General features: G+C 42.2%; 1 protein-coding gene across 2 annotated transcripts; it reads left to right on the top strand.

Annotated features, from left to right (window-relative positions):
• The first annotated feature begins 3139 nt into the window (after positions 1-3139).
• BPGM (bisphosphoglycerate mutase) lies at positions 3140-19086 on the top strand. Of its 2 annotated transcripts, none has more exons than XM_071551413.1 (4): positions 3140-3220; positions 3923-4008; positions 6338-6994; positions 15291-19086. In XM_071551413.1, the coding sequence occupies exons 3-4, from the start codon at positions 6394-6396 to the stop codon at positions 15467-15469; spliced, it is 780 nt and encodes a 259-aa protein (XP_071407514.1). In that variant the 5' UTR covers positions 3140-3220; positions 3923-4008; positions 6338-6393; the 3' UTR covers positions 15470-19086. The 2 variants fall into 2 exon arrangements, with proteins under 2 accessions (XP_071407514.1, XP_071407515.1); XM_071551414.1 differs by lacking the exon at positions 3140-3220 and adding an exon at positions 3358-3477.
• The last annotated feature ends 257 nt before the right edge of the window (positions 19087-19343 follow it).

Raw genomic sequence — 19343 nt, 5'->3', positions numbered from 1 at the left:
TCTTATCTTCCTTGGTTTTGCTACTAATTGGTCTCTTTCCCACAGAATTAACTTGCACCTGCTAACAGGCTCTAAAACTCTGTCTGTTACTCTCAACTCCTTTTTCTTAACTCCAAAATCAAATTATTATTCCTACATCCTTGTATTACAGAGCAAGGTCTGGTGTGTAGACATATAAAGACATGGATTTAGCTTAAGTGATTTTATGATGTGCCAGTTCTGAATCCTCTGGAGGAAACAAGGATGTTTCTCTGCATAGTGTGTTATACTCCCAGACCTGTCTCCATACAAATTTAGCCTTGACTAAAAGTGGACCATCAGAATAGTTGAAGAGGAATCTGAGGTAATATCACGGAGAGCAGATAGAGAAAAGACAGGATCTAGGTCTGTTGTACAGGAAAAAAAAGTGTTGACAATCGCCTGAATGGGCCTGCCTCCAAGAAAAAGGTGAGGATTCCCTGGGCACACATATGGCTGACAAAGAGAATGGACATGCTGCTGGTGGCAACCAAAGGTGGAGAGGAGTAGGGAGAGTCTAGGAAGGCAGGCATAAATTCATGCAGTAGAAGAACACCCAGAAGGAAGTTTTAGAGAGAAGGTTTCAGATTAAAGAGTGCAAGGACTTGATTACATAAGTTTCTTTTGAAGATGAAATTATTAATGTAGACAGATCATATATCAAATAGTTTTAAACAGAGTTCAGGGTTTTCTGGAAATGCAGTGGGTATGTCTGTGGTGCTTTACGGCAAATACTTGATCTAGATTCTATGAAAAGGTACCAAGGGCACAAGCAGTGAACAACACTCCTGTTTGTCATACTTTTCATCAATCTTTCTTCTTTCAAGTTTTGTTTTCTTCTGTTTCTGCCTTGCTTAGCTCCAGGCCTATACAGTTGCACTGGTGCCCCAGCAGAAGTTTATGTGTTGAGGAAAGAAGCTTCCTGAACTGCTTCTGCCATGAATGTTCCAACTAAATGCTACTGTCTGGAAGGGCTCCAGAGCAGAGATCCTGAAAAACACAGCCCAGCTGGTCTGAGAGATAATAGCTGCCAAATGAGTATAGCTGTCTGCAAGAAATCACGCATGGGGATATGGCTTTGGCTCTTCTGTCCTTGTATAGTTTGAAACATGAATCAAATTCATTAGGCTCTTTTTGCCATGCTAATGAAATGTTCTTGCTCTAACAGTAATGGAGACAAGAAATCTGTATGTAATAGCAATGGAGGTCCTGCATTGTGGTATGGGTTGCTGTCTACTCCATTGTAGTTAAGACTGAGTATCGGCATATGTTTCTTTCTGTTAACTCTTAATGATTGATGTACAGCCAATACACAGTGCTGATACTCAAGAACAGATGTTTTTCTTTCTAGGAACTTTGCTTCTTTTCCTTGCACAATCAACCAGTTTGCCTGGAGGCAGGGTGACTGCAGGTGTGTGATGGTGCAGTGTGATGTGGGACTCAGAACTTGAGTACTGCATTGATTACATAATTTATACTGGTTCTGGCTTAGACAAAGTTGACTGAAACTAAGGAATTGTTAGTGGGTGAGATGAAAAGGATTTGATGTGTAACTGTAACTACAATTCACATCCAGTGAAAATATTCTGCAGAAGCAGCAGATTTTATTGTAGTTCTGGGTTGAGGTCAGTCTCTTTTTATCAGGAAAGGGATTTAAAATCTCAGAGGTGGTTTCCAGAGTTCCCAAATAAATGAAGGACAAAGTCAGTGCAGTAACTACCAAAGAGACATAGGATGCTGTTCACTAACAGCCTGGTCACTCTTACTACACTTAAGTGCTGTGCTGTGCTGAGAGTCTAGTGAAATGGTTTCATATGCCTCATCCTTCTTTACCACTCACATTTTAGGATCTAATCCTTATAAATGCAAAATTAAGCACCATTTCTCCTCACAGCACTTTAATGCCTCTACTGCACACTGTCTTAAATTTCCGTGTGTTGCTTTTTCATATCAGAATCTCAGTCTTCTATCTTTTATTTTCATTTTAATGTATTGAAAAGGGAAGATCACCTCTCTCTCTCCCTCATGAAGAGGATGATAAGTTTATGACCCTTTAAGCATTACATTTTGGTTGTTCAAAGGATGAGCATTTAGAGAAGAAAATGTGAATCTGATTAGGTATAAAAGATTTAAAAATATAAGCAGACCTATGGCAATAGGTGCAGCAAAAGACACCACCTTCCCACAGCACTTCTCTTTGTTTCTAGGCAGAGCTGCTCCATCCACTTAGTTTTGATTACTCTGAATTGGGATTACAGCCTGTGGGTAAGAGGGAGCTAGCATGATCCGTAGGAAGACTCACCCCTATTTATTTTTTCGGCTGATTTCACTATGAATAATGACATTTTTGACCCTTCCTTTTCACCAAAACAAAAAAGTCCTTAAGCCAGAATTAAAATTGAGTCCTGCCTGGGAAAAACCCCGTCTGACTGACCCTGTGCCCCGTTTCCTCAACTCCTGGGAATGAGTGAGGGGGATGTTGGACGGCAGCCCCATGGCATTGGTGCCACACTCCTTCCTTGGTATGGAGGAGGCTCGGGCAAAAGGATCCACCGGCCGCAGGCAGCCTAGCACTTTCCTTCGCCTCTTCCCTGACGCGGCGAAGGAACGAGCCGACATCCTCCCTCCTGCTGCCGCAATGCCCACCAAGGCGGTGGGCGAGGAGCTGGAGGTGCTCTGGGGCGGACGGAGGCCCGGGGCAGCCGTGGCTCCGGAAGAAAGGAGCCCACCTCAGTTAAGCGAACCCGGAGTGGTTTCTGGCGAAGCCAGAGGCCTGACTGCCTCCGACTGTCTTCTGCCAGCGCTGGCGTGATCCTGGTTCTCCATTTCACAAAGAGCTGAGCATCGCCCGCGCCAAGCGCCGTCTGCGTACCCAGACACACGGAGGAAACCTGCATCTCTGCTGCCATCCCTCGTGGAAAAGGGAGCTGCTCTCAGCAGCCGGGATTTCCGCAGGAGGAGGAGCTGGATAACCCCAGGATACCCGAGCCCCGCTGAGGCGCTCGGCTTGACGCGGGTCAGGCGCGCCCGGAGCCCTCGCGTCCCCGCCCCCAGAAACGCTCTCATTGGCTGGGGGCCTTGCCCATCCTCCCGAACAGCCAATCGGACTCCATTCAATTCGCGTGGGCGCCGCGACCGCAACGAGACGCGCGGTCCGCACCTCTTTTGGCTGGGTGGTTGTGACTCCGGCGATCTCCTTGAGGTAACTTGGATTTAGCCTGATAGTTCTCTGGAGCCGAGGGACGAGCGCGGTGAGAGGCCGTGGGGAGGGGTTTTAAGGGCCCTGGGCTCGGGGGGGCTCCCTGCGGAGGAGGGCGGGGGCTGAGGGCAATCATAGAATCATAGAATCGATTGGGTTGGAAAAGAGCCCTCGGAGGCGGTGGTCCTGCGCTCCAGCGAGAGGAAGGATGGTATTTTGGTCCCCCGGGCAGGCAGTGGTTTCTGGAGGGGACGGTGGCGGTGAGTGTGTTGATGTCTTTGTGTGCGAGTTGTTTCCCCGCGCAGGCAGCTGCCTGTGTTTGCGTGTGTCCGGGAGGTGCTGCCCTGCCTCTGGATGAGCCTCTCCGTGCTCAGGGAGGGCCGACACACGGGCATGCATCGCACAGGGACATCACACAAGGGCTGAGCAGGTGAGCTCGTGCTGGCTGGAGCAGGAGCCCTTGAACGTGACAGCCTCTGGTAGTTAGACCTTAAAGCTCTGCCGATGTAAGATGTTACCTTGAGCAATGTGCGCTGCTTTCCTGTGCTCGTGTTTCTGTTCTAGCTAGAATAGTAGCTTTCCCAGCTCATACAAGGAGTGTGTACTCTATTTTCTTACAGCTCTGAGGGCAAATGATGGTTGGTATGGCCATTTGCAGTTGTGGTCTCTTTCTGTGAGTGCTCGGTGTTTATTTCATCCCTGCAGGTAATCAGCCAAGAGCATATGGTGGCCTCTATAGCTCTTTAGTCCGCAGTGGGATTTGTGTAGGCTGTTCCTTTTCCATAGAAAAGGTGAGTAGAATTATTTCCATGTGTTGCTCTAAGGCTTTCTATCTTAAATGCTTTCATAAGTGGACTGATATGTAAATAACCTCGTGACTGCCAGTCGTTTCTAAATTTGTTTGGTAATGTATTTAAGTTAACTGAACTGGAGTTTATGGTCCCCAGATGACATTAGGTATTTTTTAAGTTTTTTTTTTTTAATTCGTTAAGCTTTTTATTGTTTTTGGCCAAAAGTACCAACTAAACTTGTGCACCTCCTCTAATGCTGGGTCTTGTTTTTTTTATTGGGTCTTAATTTGATTTTTGTAAAATATGCAGTCTGTTCCTGTGGATAATGCAATCAGTCTGAACAATGAGGTATTTGCAGAGATAAAGCTTTCTCGGGGGCTGTTTTTTGTGTAATAGGTCATACTGTGCACACACTGCAATTTTTTAATCATATCTGTGGGATGCTGGAGAAAGCATTTCCCTCCAAAATCAAAGTGGTCTATCTGACACTTGGTTTTGTTACTAACCTGAGATCTTAAAGGGTGTAGTTAAGAGTTGTATATGATGTGACATGACTCATGAATCCTAGCAATAATTCTTTTCTTTGTTTAATGTGCAACCGATAGTTGTGAGTGAAAAAAAATGGAGTATCAGGGGGTTTTGTCTGAGATGTTCCTTGCCATACACAAATTTTGGCCTCCCTTTGCATGAAATAGGACTTTTCTTTGTGTTTATCAACTGTCTATTGTGTGTCAGACAGTACCTCCTAGTATTTTTTTAAAATCTCAGTCCTCAAAGGCTTTTTAATCCTGAAGATGTACCATTAGGCAGAAGTTAGAGCTGGGGATGTTTTGCTTAGTGTCCTTTTGTGGTTATGTGAGATTAAAGGACACCTAAGCTGCTGTTACAGTCAAGATTAAATTACTGAGTCTGTTAATGAATTAAACTTTTCTTGACACTTTTTGAAAGTCTGATAACAATGAATACTGATATTGGGCTTGGTGTTTCCCAAAATCCAGAGTGCATGGATTTATCCCATCTTGCTGGCCTAATTTGGAGTCACAGTGCACCTGGATTTGAGACACTTGAAGTGTAATTGAAGCAGGTGATTTGAGATGATGGCAGTTCCCTTAAGTGTGCCTCTTATGGAAATCTAGTCTAAGATTGGATGTGCAGAAATTGGACTTTAGTCTCCCACTGTCCATGGCTTTGAGACCTCTTAATATTCATCTGAGTGTACAGCAGTGCCCCAGTGTGAACAGTTGTATTTCTGTAATTTTTCCCCTGCCCTGTCCATTGCAGTCTAGTCTGTTTCTCAGGTCAGAGTGATCAGGTGGGACTTTTAGAGTTGTGGTGCTGTGTTAGGTGGACCTTTCCAGCGTCATGTAATCTCCTTAGATATCTGACCACCTTGCAGACCCTTTTGACCAGCAGTCAGTATGTCTCCCACTGAAGACAATCCAGCAGAGAAAGGTACTGTTTTATCTTATGAGTGTGTAGCTCTTATTTAATGAGGACAGCAAACAGGCCTTTTTTGCATACTGCAGAAGTAAAAACATTAACCCTGGTGCCTGAAGAACTGGCATCGTATTTCATAGGCAAAAGAGGAATATTATACTTGAAAGTCAGGAAGGGGATGGAATAATTTGTGAGGTCACTTCTGGATTCAGTGAAATGAGGACCTGCTAGTTGTATGTTGTATCCCAGGTATATGTGTTGTAACACTTGAGTGTGGAAGAATGATGGAGGAGGTGGCCTGCACAAAAACCAAGCAGAAACTGGCATAATTAGCAGGACAGGATGGAGATATGAGGAAACAAATTATTCCAAGCATGATTATGATATCTCCTTTGAGAAAAGCTGATAAGGTTCTGTGTGTCGCCAGTTCCAGTTATGTGGTCCTACGTTCCAGCCCTTCTTGCTGAGGGTCACAGCTGCTTTTTGTGCCTACATTCCCTCAGAGCCAGTGTGGATCTGGGAAGCCCTTGCATGATTGAGCTCCATGTGTCATTTCTGAGTTCACCAGTGAGAGTGAGATCAGCATCTCTGGGAGCCTGTAATACTGAGTCAGGCTCTTGAGGGAAACCTGTAGGCTGGAACAGGTTGTACAAATCTGCTCCTCATTAATTGGTTAAGTGGGCTAGTTGCAACAAGCTGGGTGGAGGATGGTGCTTTTCCTCCCACATGAGGGTGGGAGGACTTCAAAACTGGGAGACCTCAAATGTAAAAACATACTTAGTGGCTACTTGTTTCTTTGATTGTTTTTATTCTGGTAGTTGTTTATTTTTTGCTGCCATATTATGCATTATCTGTGGGATGTTTGATGTGTCTATCTCATGTCTTTGTCCAGATTCATCATTATTAGATGCCACACCAAGTTGCCAGCTGTGCTAAGCTGCAACCAAAATGGCTAAGTATAGGCTTGTTCTCTTAAGACACGGGGAAGGAGCCTGGACCAAGGAGAATCGCTTCTGCAGCTGGGTGGACCAGAAGCTGAGCAGTGATGGGATAAAGGAAGCTCAGAACTGTGGCAAACACCTTAAAGCCCTGGGCTTTGAGTTTGACCTGGTCTTCACCTCTGTACTGAGCCGCTCCATCCAGACTGCATGGCTGATCCTGGAAGAGATGGGCCAAGAGTGGGTCCCCATTCAGAGTTCCTGGCGGCTGAATGAGCGTCATTATGGTGCACTGATTGGGCTCAACAGAGCAGAAATGGCTCTGAATCATGGGGAGGAGCAAGTTAAAATATGGAGGAGAAGCTATGATGTTACCCCACCTCCCATATCTGAATCTCACCCTTACTATGAAGAGATACACAATGATCGCCGATATAAATGCAGTGATGTCTCTCAGGATAATCTCCCAAAAGCTGAAAGTCTAAAAGATGTACTTGATAGACTCCTTCCCTATTGGAATGAAAAGATAGTCCCAGAACTGAAAAGTGGCAAAATGATTCTCATCTCTGCTCATGGTAACAGCAGCAGGGCATTGCTGAAGCACGTGGAAGGTAAGGGTCTTTGTTTTAGTCTTGCCCTCTCCTCCTTAATCAATGACATGGAGCTTTATATCTTGTTCTGTAGTGTATGTTACTTATCTGGGCCAGGATGTAATGTTTGTAGTCTCCAAGGAGAAAGTAAAGAGTTGGTCAGGTATCAAACTGGGGAATGTGGAAGCAGAGAGAGTTAGTAAGGTTAATGTAGTTAAGAAAAGAGCCAGATGCTTTATTCTTGTTTCTCACTCTTCATTAAAAACTATTGTATTCAAATTAGTTTTATGATTGGTCTAATTAGACATAAACTCTTTAGGCTCAAATTATTTTTTGATTTATTCAGCTGCTTTGTCAGGTTTGAAATCATCATCTGTTCATTAAACAAGCATTGATGTAGCACAAAAGTGCTTGACTTGGGTTGTTGAAGATGTTCTTTAGTATTACTGTGGTGGGTCACTTTGAAGGCTTCATTCCTGGTAATTTTTTACTTAAAAGTTACGTGACAGGGCATAGTGCATAGAGTAGGTACCTGCTAAAGCTTATGCAAATGCTGTATTATTTTGCAATATAGAAAATGCATACCAATAAACAGCCAAATTGGTAGCTTAGCATAAGGTTGTTTATTTATGTTTCCATTGGGAGATACTTCTAAAGATCGTCTGCTCCAACCTCCCTGCAATAAGCAGGGACATCTTCAACTAGAGTAGGTTGGTCAGAGCCCTATCCAACCTGACCTTGAATGTTGCCAGGGATGGAGCATCTGCTACCTCTCTTGTCAGCATGCTGCAGTGTTGTACCAATCTCATCATAAAAATTTCCTTCCTTATATCTAGCCTGAATCTACCCTCTTATTTTAAAATAGTTACCTCTTGTCCTATCGCAACAGGCCCTGCTAAAAAGTCTGTACTCATCTTTCTAAGAGGCCCTCTGGAGCCTTCTCCAAGCTTAACAACCTGAATTCTCTCAGCCTTTCTGCACAGGAGATGTGCTTGATCACTCTGATCCATTTTTGTGGCCCACTTCTGGTCCTGCTCCAACAGGTTCCTTTCTTGTGCTGAGGATCCCAGAGCTGGGCTTGAGAAGGACTTACTTGTGACTTAAAGATAAATCATATCCTTTTCATCGTTAGATTCTTCCCCCTTCTTTCATCTCATGGCTTCCAGGTCATCCTAAACTGAAAGATGGAATATATTTATTTCTTTGTAGGGAGAGTAACTTTATTTACTTAATTTAAATTTAATTTATTTAATTCAAATTTTGTGATTATGTTTGTGTGAATACAGCCTACAAGAATTGTAATGGCAAGTATGCATAGACAGGATTGTGTCTCCTCAGTTTTTTTAGTTACAAAATCTTCTGTTATGTGCCCCTGTGGCTCTGACTGCTGAGTACTTTGTGCATTTGGCTATGTTGGAAGAGTCAGGACAGCTGATGCTTTAGCAGAAATCATACACCTGAGAAATGAGGATGTACAAGTGGCTTCTGGAACTATAAATGCTGTGAATCCTGTGGTGCAGGGTGAAGGAGGAAGGCTGGTTCAGTCAGTTCCACTCATGTGATCAGAGTGGTTGTCCAAACTGTGTGAAGTGGTTTAAAATTACAAAGGAAAAAGAGGGAGCAGGATCTTCAAGCATGATGTCGCCCCTGCACCCCAGGAACTGAACCAGTTCCATGAAACCGTAACAGCCGGGCCCTTTGGGGGTGAAATGCTGACAGGTGACCAAGGTCCGTGGGCCACCTTCTGTGCAGGCATGCACTGAGGCTGGAGCTGATAGCACCAGGGACTGGTAAACATTCCTTTGGAGTTAGTTTGTGGTTCTTGCTCCATTAAGATCAGAGAAAAACAGTGCTTCAGAACTTTTCTTTGGGACAGTGTTAACTCTGACTCTTCCAGGACTGACCACACTCAGCCAAAGTAAAAAAAGCTGTCTTTTTTCTGTCTTACAGTGTACCTTGACCCTCACAGCATATGCTTACATAGGGAAACGAGAGGAATCCTTGGCAGGGGATCTACTTCTGTTGACTAAGGACTGTCCATCAGCTACCCTACAGGAGCAATTGCCTCATACCTGCTGGTTCTCCTGGTGTTTGTGTAGTGAAGATCGGGTTGCTGAAGAGCTGGCCTGAAGGGTAGCATGGACAGAGACCCCTGTTATTGCAACCTGCTTATTTATTTTATTATTATTATTGTTGTTATTTTTTATTTATTTAAATGTCCTTAGCTGGGTCTAAGAGTTCCTTGTCTACATTGCTGGCTGTCTCCCTTTCTCTTTCTGAAAGGTTGTGAGTTGCTCTGCAGTCTTGCTGGAGTTGGACCTGATTCAAGAGTGCTGTTTGCCAGTTTACTGTATTTATAGCACCCAGTGTGAAATGGGCTTTTGTTTTTGTGGATTTTTTAATAAGCTTAGTGTGTCCTGTACTTGAACGGAATTTTCTTGGCATCTGTAGCTTAACTAGAGCCATTTCTTTTTTCTTTTTTTGGCGTTTTGAAAACTGGGCTCCAAATGCCTCAAGCAGCAATCTGACATGACTACTTGGATGTCTTAGTCATAGAGTTAACTTAAAGTTTCTAAGCTACATCTTCCAAGATTAACTATCTGTAAATATCAATGTTTTTATTCTGCTTAGTCTGCTGAAAGAATTCTAATTGTTTGTCTGAATTTTAATTTTACTTTCTTGAAGCTACCGTTTTGAGGAAGTATTTTTTTGGAACAGGCCTGTGATTCTTGAAATCTGAATGTTTTCCTTGTTCTGAGTAACTGGTGAAGAGCTGGAAATGTAGTTCTGATTGCATGCAATCATTAGAACAGCAGAGTATTGTGCTAACAAGGCTTTGATGTGGTTTTGGATTTTGTTCTTGTTTTCTCAGTGCACAGAATGGACCTCATTAAGGTGAATGAAATGCCTGCAGGATTTGCCATGCTAAATAAGCATCCTAGATGCACAGGATGTATTTACAGCTGATCTGCTTAATTCTTTGAAGGAGGAGTAGTTTTTTCTTTAATAACTAGTGTTTCAGATTGGAAACCTCTAATCAGTGTCCTGTTGTGAAGACATTATTTTGACCACTTTGCCCTGTTTGTGTTGAAGTACTAACTGGGAGACCAAGTCCAATGGACAGATTTATCAGATGACTTGAAAAAGGACTAATGGGTTGTCTCAACTTTTTTCTTTCCTCTCAGCTATTGGACCCTGAGAACTGGTCTCAAGTACCTCAAGACACAGTCCTGTGTAAGGCCTGATTCTAGAATTTCTGACCCATTGAAAAGTTTCATTGGATGTGATATGGTGGTCACTGAACCTTGTCATGCTCAGGTTTAAAAATGGAAGAGGGGAGTTACCTGGTCTTTTGAAGATGCAGATGTTGTAATCACTGGGCTTGACTGGTTGTCATAGGGCTGGGACAGATCTCTGGAATGGGGCTTGCAGGTAGAATGTGATGACTGTGAAGGTCTCATGCTAGTTTTGCCTGTTGGTGAACAGAGAGATCAGTGCCCTCAGGATTTTACTTTCTTGCACTACACTAAGTGTGATACTTGTGCAGTTACAGTATTGTAGTAGTTTACATGCTGGAGCCACACACTGTGACCTGGTGTGGATTGTGTGTTGAGGGCTTCTTAACAAGATCATTTTGCTGATTTTGCTGCTTGACCACCTTAAGGAAATAATTCTGTGCCTGTAGTGTCTGAGTTCATTTACAGGGAACAGTTTCAGGTAAAACAATTCAATGCTGTGAAATGAGATGGCCTTGCTCTCCCTGTCATTCATGCCAGTCTTTGCTATGTGCTTCTGCTGCTTACTTCTTGTGAGCTTGTTGGGCCTTATTCCAAGTTAACTTGGGCTGTATTTTGGCCTTGGCTGAGCAGTGCTCCCCAGAGTATCAAGGCTGTCTCTCCGACATTGTCCCCCAGTAGATTGGGTCTGACCAAGTTTTTTGGGAGGGGATGTAGCCAGGAGAGCTGACCCAATCTGATCAAAGGGGTATTCCTTACCATAGGATGCCTGCTCAACAGTAAAAGCTAAGAGAAAGGAAGAGGGGCATTTGTAATGACATTGGAGTAACTGCTATGCATACTGAAGCCCTATCAGGAATAGACTGGACATTGCCTGCTGATGGGAAGCAGCAGAAGAAAAAGTACTTTGTTTTTCTTCACTTCTATGCTTGGCCTTTTGCTTGTGTGTTATTAAACTGCTTTTCTCTTGACCCACAAGTGTTTTTTTCCTGTCTCTTCTCCCCTCCCATCCTGCTGGGTAGGGGAATGATAGAGCAGTTTTGTGGGCATCTGGTGTCCACCCAGGGTCAACCTCCCATAATTCTTTTTGATGCCCTACTGTAGCCCACCTGCTACTGAAACCTTGTCATGCAAACCTAATACAGGTATGGCAAATCTTGATGGACATAAAGATGAAACAAACGTAGATGATTTGCTGCAGCCATGGTTGTAGCCCATCATCTTCTTTCTTTCCTTAAAAGGTGCACAACAACCTAATACTCTGTAAAGACCAAAAGCCAGGTTCTCACACTTCTCTCTTCTATCCTGTTGAAGTTAGGTCCTCCTCAACCTACAGAAAGGGCAGAAATTGGCTCTGAATATTTAACTTACTAGGGTAAAGCTTCAGCATTTTCATTAAGCATGTGGGAAGGATGCTATGACCTGATTTGAATCTCAATTACAAAGCAGCGGTTCTAGAGCAAGTCCATTGTGGCTGAATTTATGCATACGATCTTGTGTGTTTTATTGGATGAATCATCTGGCCTCAAGTGCAGTTGACATGCAGGGGAAGAGGGCTGTAGTTATTCTCAATAGCTGTTGTGGTTTTTGTGTTGCTCTGATCATAAGAATAGAAGGAAGGAACTTAGCAAGAGTAGGTGAGAGGGAAGGAAAAACTGAACCAGCCTTTGTAGAAGTTGGCTGCAGGTGCTCAGCATCAGTGGGATTTGTCTCTGTAAGACTTTCCAAGGTATGAGTATTTCAAAACACTTCATGGGCTACCACATAAAAGTGAAATCTTAAGCTTGCACAGAGATATTTCCGGTCTCTGTGGGTTTGATCACCCAGTTCAGTTAAATGGAGCTTAAGTGAGCTGGGAAAGAATTCTGAATGTGATTTTCAAAGGTCTTTTTTGTAATAATTGCTGTACCAAATTATTACAATGTTCATGTACCTGACTACTTCCTGCTATACAGCTGCTGTTAAGGGACAGTGTTCAACAGATGATCATGAAAGAATATGGAGATATCCACTTGAGGAATGTAGTTGCTCAGTCAGGATTTTATCTGGGGTCCTGAGGAAGTAATCCTGAGTAAGCCTGGATTCTTATGGCTGTAAGTAGGTAGGATCTGAGTTTTAAACCTTCTTGGTTCCAGCAGCACAGTACCCTTCAGCAGTGCTGAGACCCAGGCTTGGGATTAAACTGGAGGGAAGAGCGTTGCTTCTTGAGTGGTCCTATTTCTCATTGCACCTTGTAGTCAGCAGTTTAGACCTTGTCCTGATTTCACCCTTCTTCCCAGTAAAGATAGGATAGGCTGTGACACAGGCCAGCTCAGATGAAGTGCAAGAAAAGGTCAGTTGGTTTTAGTTTCAGCACATAAAGTAACTGGATAGCAGTTAGTTTGCAGTTTCAGTGGCTGAAGTGTGAGATGTAAACCTGTAGGAATCCAAACTCAACATTTGGTAGACACAAAGCTGAAAAAATTATCTTGCAAGCCAAGCAAGGAGGCTCAAGGAGATACAACAGAACCGTGTTTGTCAATGCCTAACTATGTTTTATGGCCCTGTCTGCCTTAGTGAGATAAGAAATAGTTTTCTAGTGATGTTGCAAGTGTCTGAAATCTCCTTTGTTCCTACCTGATTTGCATAACCCTTCCCTTTCATTTACATGTCCTGCCTGCAAGAGTTTTTATATTGTGAAGCACGTGTTTAATGAATTATTCAGTTTGTGCTCCCATAACTGGATTTGTGTAGTTTTCTTGAACCTCACGTAAACGCTTTGCTGGCCTACTAGGTGGAATAGTGTTCTGATGAACTAACCCTTCCTCCAGCTGAAGAGTTTGTGTGACAAGCCTGCTCAGCTTTTTGCTTCCTGAAGAACAGAAATACTTTACAAATACACTACCAGTGCTGAGATAAAGCTACAGGATACTATTGGTTGTTTAGAATTTTCTTCTGATTTCAGCTTGTGTTTTCATACTTCTGGCTGTGAGGCAACACTTCTATAGGAGGAAAAATCCTAAGGAAAAAGCCATTGTGCTTGCTGCAGTGTTTTCCTCACAAACTGCACTCTTTTGCTTTGTAAATCAATATTAGTTGACAATGTGGTCAATTTGTGTTTTGTAAAAACAGTAAAATGCATTTCTGAATTTGTGTAGCTACAGCTAGTTTTGTTTAATCCATCTCCAGGGGAAAAACCTTTTAAATATCATGGCTTCTGACCATGTTATGTGGATTGCCTAAACTCTCATGCATGGCTTCACGTGCTTTGTGTATACGAATGGTTTAGTCTGGGAGTCTGAATCTGGGAGGTGGGCAGAACACTTCCTATGCCCAGATACTCTGTGGATACATAGGGACATGTATGTTGTTAAAATGTGATGTTTAAGAATCCTTGAAATATAAGCTCGAGCAGTTTGACTGCTTGTTTTGCAAGCCAAAGTCCTTGAGAATTGTGCTTAGGCGTGGTAAGTGGATTCAGTATTTTTCCCATTGATTTCTGTGGTGGGTTAAAAATTTTAGATACTCCTTGAGTTCTTTTCTGTAAATCTGATTCTTTGGCCTACAACAGTTGAATTATTTATCTCTTGTATGCAAGGATTGCTTCAACTGTTAAGAATGTAAATTCTTTTAAAGTACTGATGCTCAGTATTGTAACAAAGTGTTATTTTCTTGCAAAGGTTTATTTCTGGTGCTCCGTTCTCTCCTGAAACTCTGTGCTAACTAAGTGCTTGGGCTAATCTAAGCAAGAATAGGTCACTGCAGAAGTTGGAGGTTTGTGTAGTATTTGGGCAAGGAGTATAATGATTCCTACTTCATGATTAGTTCTGTTTTTTCTGACCTGTTGTCATCCCAGTGTTGCTGAGTGTCTTGCCTGGTGTGGGTTTTCTTGTTAATGTGCTGGCTCTGCTTTTTTCCTTATTGTAAAAATCACTGGTAAATTTGCACCTGAGAACCATCTTGTTTTGTCAGCTGCTTAGGGGGATGTTTTCTTTGTGCCCTGTGGTCTAGTTTATTTATGTGGTGTTTTCACTTTAGAAACATGACCGTGTGTATTTTCTAAGTGTGAATTGCTCAAAGCTATCCTGCTTTACAACAACTGGCTGCTTGCTGTGACCTCAGTGCTTGGGAAAAGGGGAGGAAAAAAGAAATACTGGCATTCCCAATGACACTAGCTGTCTTTTGCCTCATTTGCTGAGAGATCTAGATCAAAAACTTTGCAGTGCTTCTTGATGTGACTGTTTAGACTTGTGTGAAACCTTCATTAGGATGTTTGGTCTCAAAATTCCCTTGGAAGCTTTGGAGAGTTTTGTGTTTGATGTAAAAATAACCAGCAATTTCACTGAGATTAGAACCTCAGATTATTTTAATTAAGCACATCTGAATAAAATTAACTTTCTCTCGGGTACACATCCTTTTAGTGAAGGGGGAAAAATATAGGAAAATAAACTGTAAAGTTGATTTCCTCCCTCCTTTTTCTTCCCCATTCCCTTATCTGAAAGTGCAAACGAACATTCTGTATGTAGTAATTTTTAGACGAGTACTGTAGACAGTGCTATAAACTTACTTATGAGAGATCAGATGTGGGCAAGGAGCAATCCTTATGCTAGAGGAATTAAATACTGACTTCTAAGACAACTTGTGTAAGAAGCTTTGTGTAGAAAATTGAAGAGGAAAATTAACCTTGGTATCCTGCCTTTTTAAAGAGGCTGTGTGTATTGGCTGCATAGCAGAGGTTGTCTCATGTAATCATTTTTTGTGATGTGTGAGTTGGGAAACTGCAGGAGAACCTATTGTCCTCCATGACCTGTATTAAAGGAACAGTATAGTCCCCAGGACAGTCTCTTCCTGGTTTTTTTTTCCACATGTGTAGGCTGAAAAAATCAAGAAACTCTCTTCACCTGGATGAAAATTCTCTCTTTTAGCTGTTCCTAACGCACTAACCAAGCTATGACTTATCTGGGAATTGACACTTGAGGAGCTGATGGTGTTGATGGAGTCTGGAACACGTCCTTGACTGTTCGAAGATTAGATGGTCTCAAAAATAAGGCAGTAGGCAATTAGGAAGCTGTAGGTGTAACTCTGTGTTTTTCCTTTGGCAGGCATCTCCGATGAGGACATCATCAATGTTACTCTGCCTACTGGTGTGCCCATACTTCTTGAACTTGATGAGAATTTGCACCCTCTGGGCCCTCACCAGTTCCTGGGTGATCAAGAAGCTATCCAAGCTGCCATCAAAAAAGTGGAAGATCAAGGGAAAGTGAAATCTGTTGAGAAGTAAATGCCATTGACTAACACAGCTGTGTTCAAAGTGTGGTAGTAAGTGACAATGTACTTATGACTGTTAGGTTGCACTGTGTGAAATGTCTCAGTTTCAAGCACTACATAATTGGAAGGGACAATTGTTGAGTTTCAGGTTGATAGTTTAACCCTTTGCCTTTTAAAAAACCGGACTTTAGATAATGGTACGAGGTTAGCAGTACTGAAAAAAGAAATGAGATGATTCAGGTAATGGAAACTTACAAGGCCATCTGCCCCAGATCTGGGACTAAGGATGGCCCAGCACAGAAATAAGGTCTCCCAAGAATCAGTCCTAATCTGTTAAGGAGAAAAGCACCAGTTTATTGGACTAATCAAGTCCAGGTTGTTACAGGCACTAAAACTTTCTCACTGATAAAATGGCACAGACAACTCTGTTATCAGCTGTGGTTCTTCTGTGTCAGTGGCAGTGATGATTCATCCTGAATGGATTTCCCTCCATCTCTCAGAACACTGAGTTGAACAATTCTCTGCCTTTGTTATTGAGTCTTCCATGGCCAGTTCATGGTCCAGAGAATTTTGTAGAGATGTTCTTACTGTTATAGTTAGCAGTTGTTTTTTGTTACCCTATATTCCACTTTTTTAAGGAATCTAGATGAAATTCCTTTTCCTACACCATCTTTGCAAACCTGGCATGACTGCATTTTGCTGGCTTGCAGTAATAGGATCTAACTCAGACTTTTGTTCACAAAAGAAACACAAAGGTTTCCTGCTCAGTGTTTACATTAGTGAGGGCTCTGAATACCTTTGCAACACTGCTGTAGCATTTACTAGAAGTTTGATCATCGCTTAGTCAAGGCATTGGAATAATTCATTAAAACTGAATATATATTTTTATATAGATATGTATGTAACTCAATAAAACTGGACATAGGACCGCCCCCCCAAGCTTTCCCAAGTTGCAAAGATATCCTGATAAATATGTTCCACACTAATGTTACTTTGGTGTTATCTGTATCAAATTCTCTGAAGGTCTGGAAGAGATGCATGAGGCATGTAAGAAGTGTTACATGTAAGACGTTCATTCAGGCATCCTGCTGGTAGGGAAGGATATTCTGCCATGCCTGAAGTGTTCTATAAACCTCTCCTCACAATTTTAGCTTGATTCTTGCTCAGTGTTGTTTGGCACTGGATTTGACCCGTTCAGTGTGATTGGATGTGGTGTAGCATGTATAGCAGTCTGATACTCTCTTTATGTACACAAGCATCAAAAATTCTATTTTTGAAGATTTGCTCTTATCTCACTTGCAAATATGAAACTGTTACTAAAATTTGTATGCAACTGTCTTGGGTTGAGCTTGTAGAATTCCAACTGCCCAGTACAGAGTTTTAGTCTCCCTCCCCTTCCCGCCAAGAAAAGGGAGAAAGGAAAAAAAACAACTAGAAACTCAAAACAGGTTTATATATTTATACATAAAGGAGAAAATTAAAAGAAAACCATAATATAACACACACACAAGTCAGAAATAACAAAAAATAACTCTCCACTTCCCATCAAACCCAAATCTCACTATTTTAGCTACAAATCACTCCAGAGAACTCAATCTCCAGAGGGATAGACTCAAGCAGAGAGAAGGACTAAGAACAAATGTTTTACTTCTTTAAGATAACATGGTGGTGAGATGGTGCTGGGCCTGGTCCTCTCTCCCTCCTGGGATGGCACAGTGCGTCCTCCTGGGACCACAGCTTGAAGGAACTGACCAAGCCACTCCCACACCAGCTTCTATATTTTGAGATGATGTTGGAATGTGGTATGGAATACCATTGGATGTCAGCTAGCCCAGCCCAGCTCAAGTCAGCTGACAGTCTCAGGCTCACTCTGAAATATAAAGCCTAAATTTAGGCCTACACCAGCTAAACCCGTAACAGCAACCCCCTGTCTCAACACGTGAGCATCTTCATTCTGACCTCACATACTGACATGGGTGTCACTTGTGTGTGCTGTTAGAGCTGAATGTGTTCTCAGCATAGCCTGCCTAAAATCTTCATGAGAATTTCCTTGATATGATGATAGTATAAATTTTGGCAATCCTAAGGTAGCTCCTGCTTTGCAGTGAGCAGCTCTGTAGCTCACTTTGTTAGAAGATGTTTTTTTTTTTTGTTTTGAGGAGAGCAATGTGAAAGTGTGGTGTGCCTCTCTGACAGTTTTCCTGATATGTGGAGCAGGACTCTCCAGGTCTGATGCAAGCTCACGTTAGTGTAGCACATAATCCATAGAAGACTTCTTTCTGGAAGGCAGTTTTTCTTGCATGAATTATGCTTGGGCTTCTGTTTGGTTTTGTTTTTGTAGCCCTTGCAGTAGGAACAAAGCTACATGTTTCTCTTTTGAACATAAAGCTGGTAGGTTTCCTCTTTCTTTCTACAAGAAAGGGTATTTCAATGTTTGTTTTGGGGTTTTTGTTCTGTGGTTGTTTTTTTTCCTCTGAAATACTATTAGCAGCTTCTCTCCTACTGTATTTCATACTGACTTATTCCTTTCTGAGTTTTTAGTTTTCTGTGTGTAGAGTAACTCTGAATCTTAGTTGATATTTTACAAGTCAGTATTAGAGTTAAATTGTTGATCTGCAAATGTTCACCTGGGAATGCCCTGAGAAGGGCCCCTGGCATTCAAGTGATTCAATTCTTTCCCAAACATTAAATAATGTGTAAAATTTAGTATCAAGTAAAAGTTACCATAGGCATGTAAACATGACTAGCAGAGCCACCTGTTGTCAGTGGGAATTGCATGCATCTAGATGTGTGAGCATACAGGCCATGTCCATATCGCTTTGGCATTGTGGTACTGTAATGTAGAACCTCTTCAGGACTTGATGTGCAGCCAGAATACATGTGGAAACGAACCAAGCTGAACTAGGAGACATGCTTTCTCTTCCCTTTGTCTTACAGAAGTCATGTGCTCTTCTGAGAAAGGTAAGGTAGATGAGAGCATTATTATTTCTTCTTGCAGCTGAATGGATGAAAACATCTTTTCAAAGAGTCATGGACAGTAAGAAAAGAACACTAGTGTGATTTTTTTAGGTGATGCTGTTTTTACAGTGCCGCTTGAGGTGTGAACAGTGATGGTGCCCTGGGAAGTTTGACTGTGACTCCAAAATGCTGACAATTTTATGTGCACATCTGGCAGCAATAACATCTCACAAAAGTATCAAATGGAACCAGCTGTGCTCTCTAAGATTATTTTCACACCTTGCAATGCTTCCCTCTGAATAGCCTTTTAATTAAATCCTGATTCATTAAACATGTATATTGAAGAACAGAAACCAACTTCCATCAACAGTGGCATAAGGATTTCTGATCTTCAGGCATAGATAGCAACATGAGAGGGAGAAATGAGAATCTTGCTGGTGACTTTAGAGATCAGTGGTTGGGAAAGCATTTTCCCCCTATTTGAGTATGCCTCAAAGTCCTGTAAGGTAACTGGTGTTTTAACAGCTGACAGATGTGATTAATTTCGTTTGTTTATGCGTTTTCAACTTGTGGATCAGTAGCAGTAATACCTCTAGATTCTCTTGAAAACCTTTGTAAATATGATGGAGCTGGCAAGTTCTTTGTAACTCAATAAATGCACCTGAAATAGAATTCAGCTTGGTGTCAGTCTTTTTTCCTTCTACTCCCATCCCCTTTGTCTCCCTTTCAGGGCTGATAAGTAAGTAAAAGTGACCTTCAGGGTTCCAAAACTCCTGAAATGGTTGTTGATTACACATCATGCAGACAATTGGGCTAAAATAGTATTAGAGCCAACATACCTCGTGTTTACATGTTAAGAAGTTGGGCTGGAGGGAATACACACCTTTTCCAAAGTATGGGGGCACTTTCTTGGGAATAATGAACATTTA

Source organism: Pithys albifrons, chromosome 3 (assembly GCF_047495875.1).
Source record: "Pithys albifrons albifrons isolate INPA30051 chromosome 3, PitAlb_v1, whole genome shotgun sequence".
Taxonomy (NCBI): domain Eukaryota; kingdom Metazoa; phylum Chordata; class Aves; order Passeriformes; family Thamnophilidae; genus Pithys; species Pithys albifrons.
The sequence above is the reverse complement of the archived record's forward strand: the minus strand, read 5'-3'. Positions and strand labels throughout refer to the sequence as shown.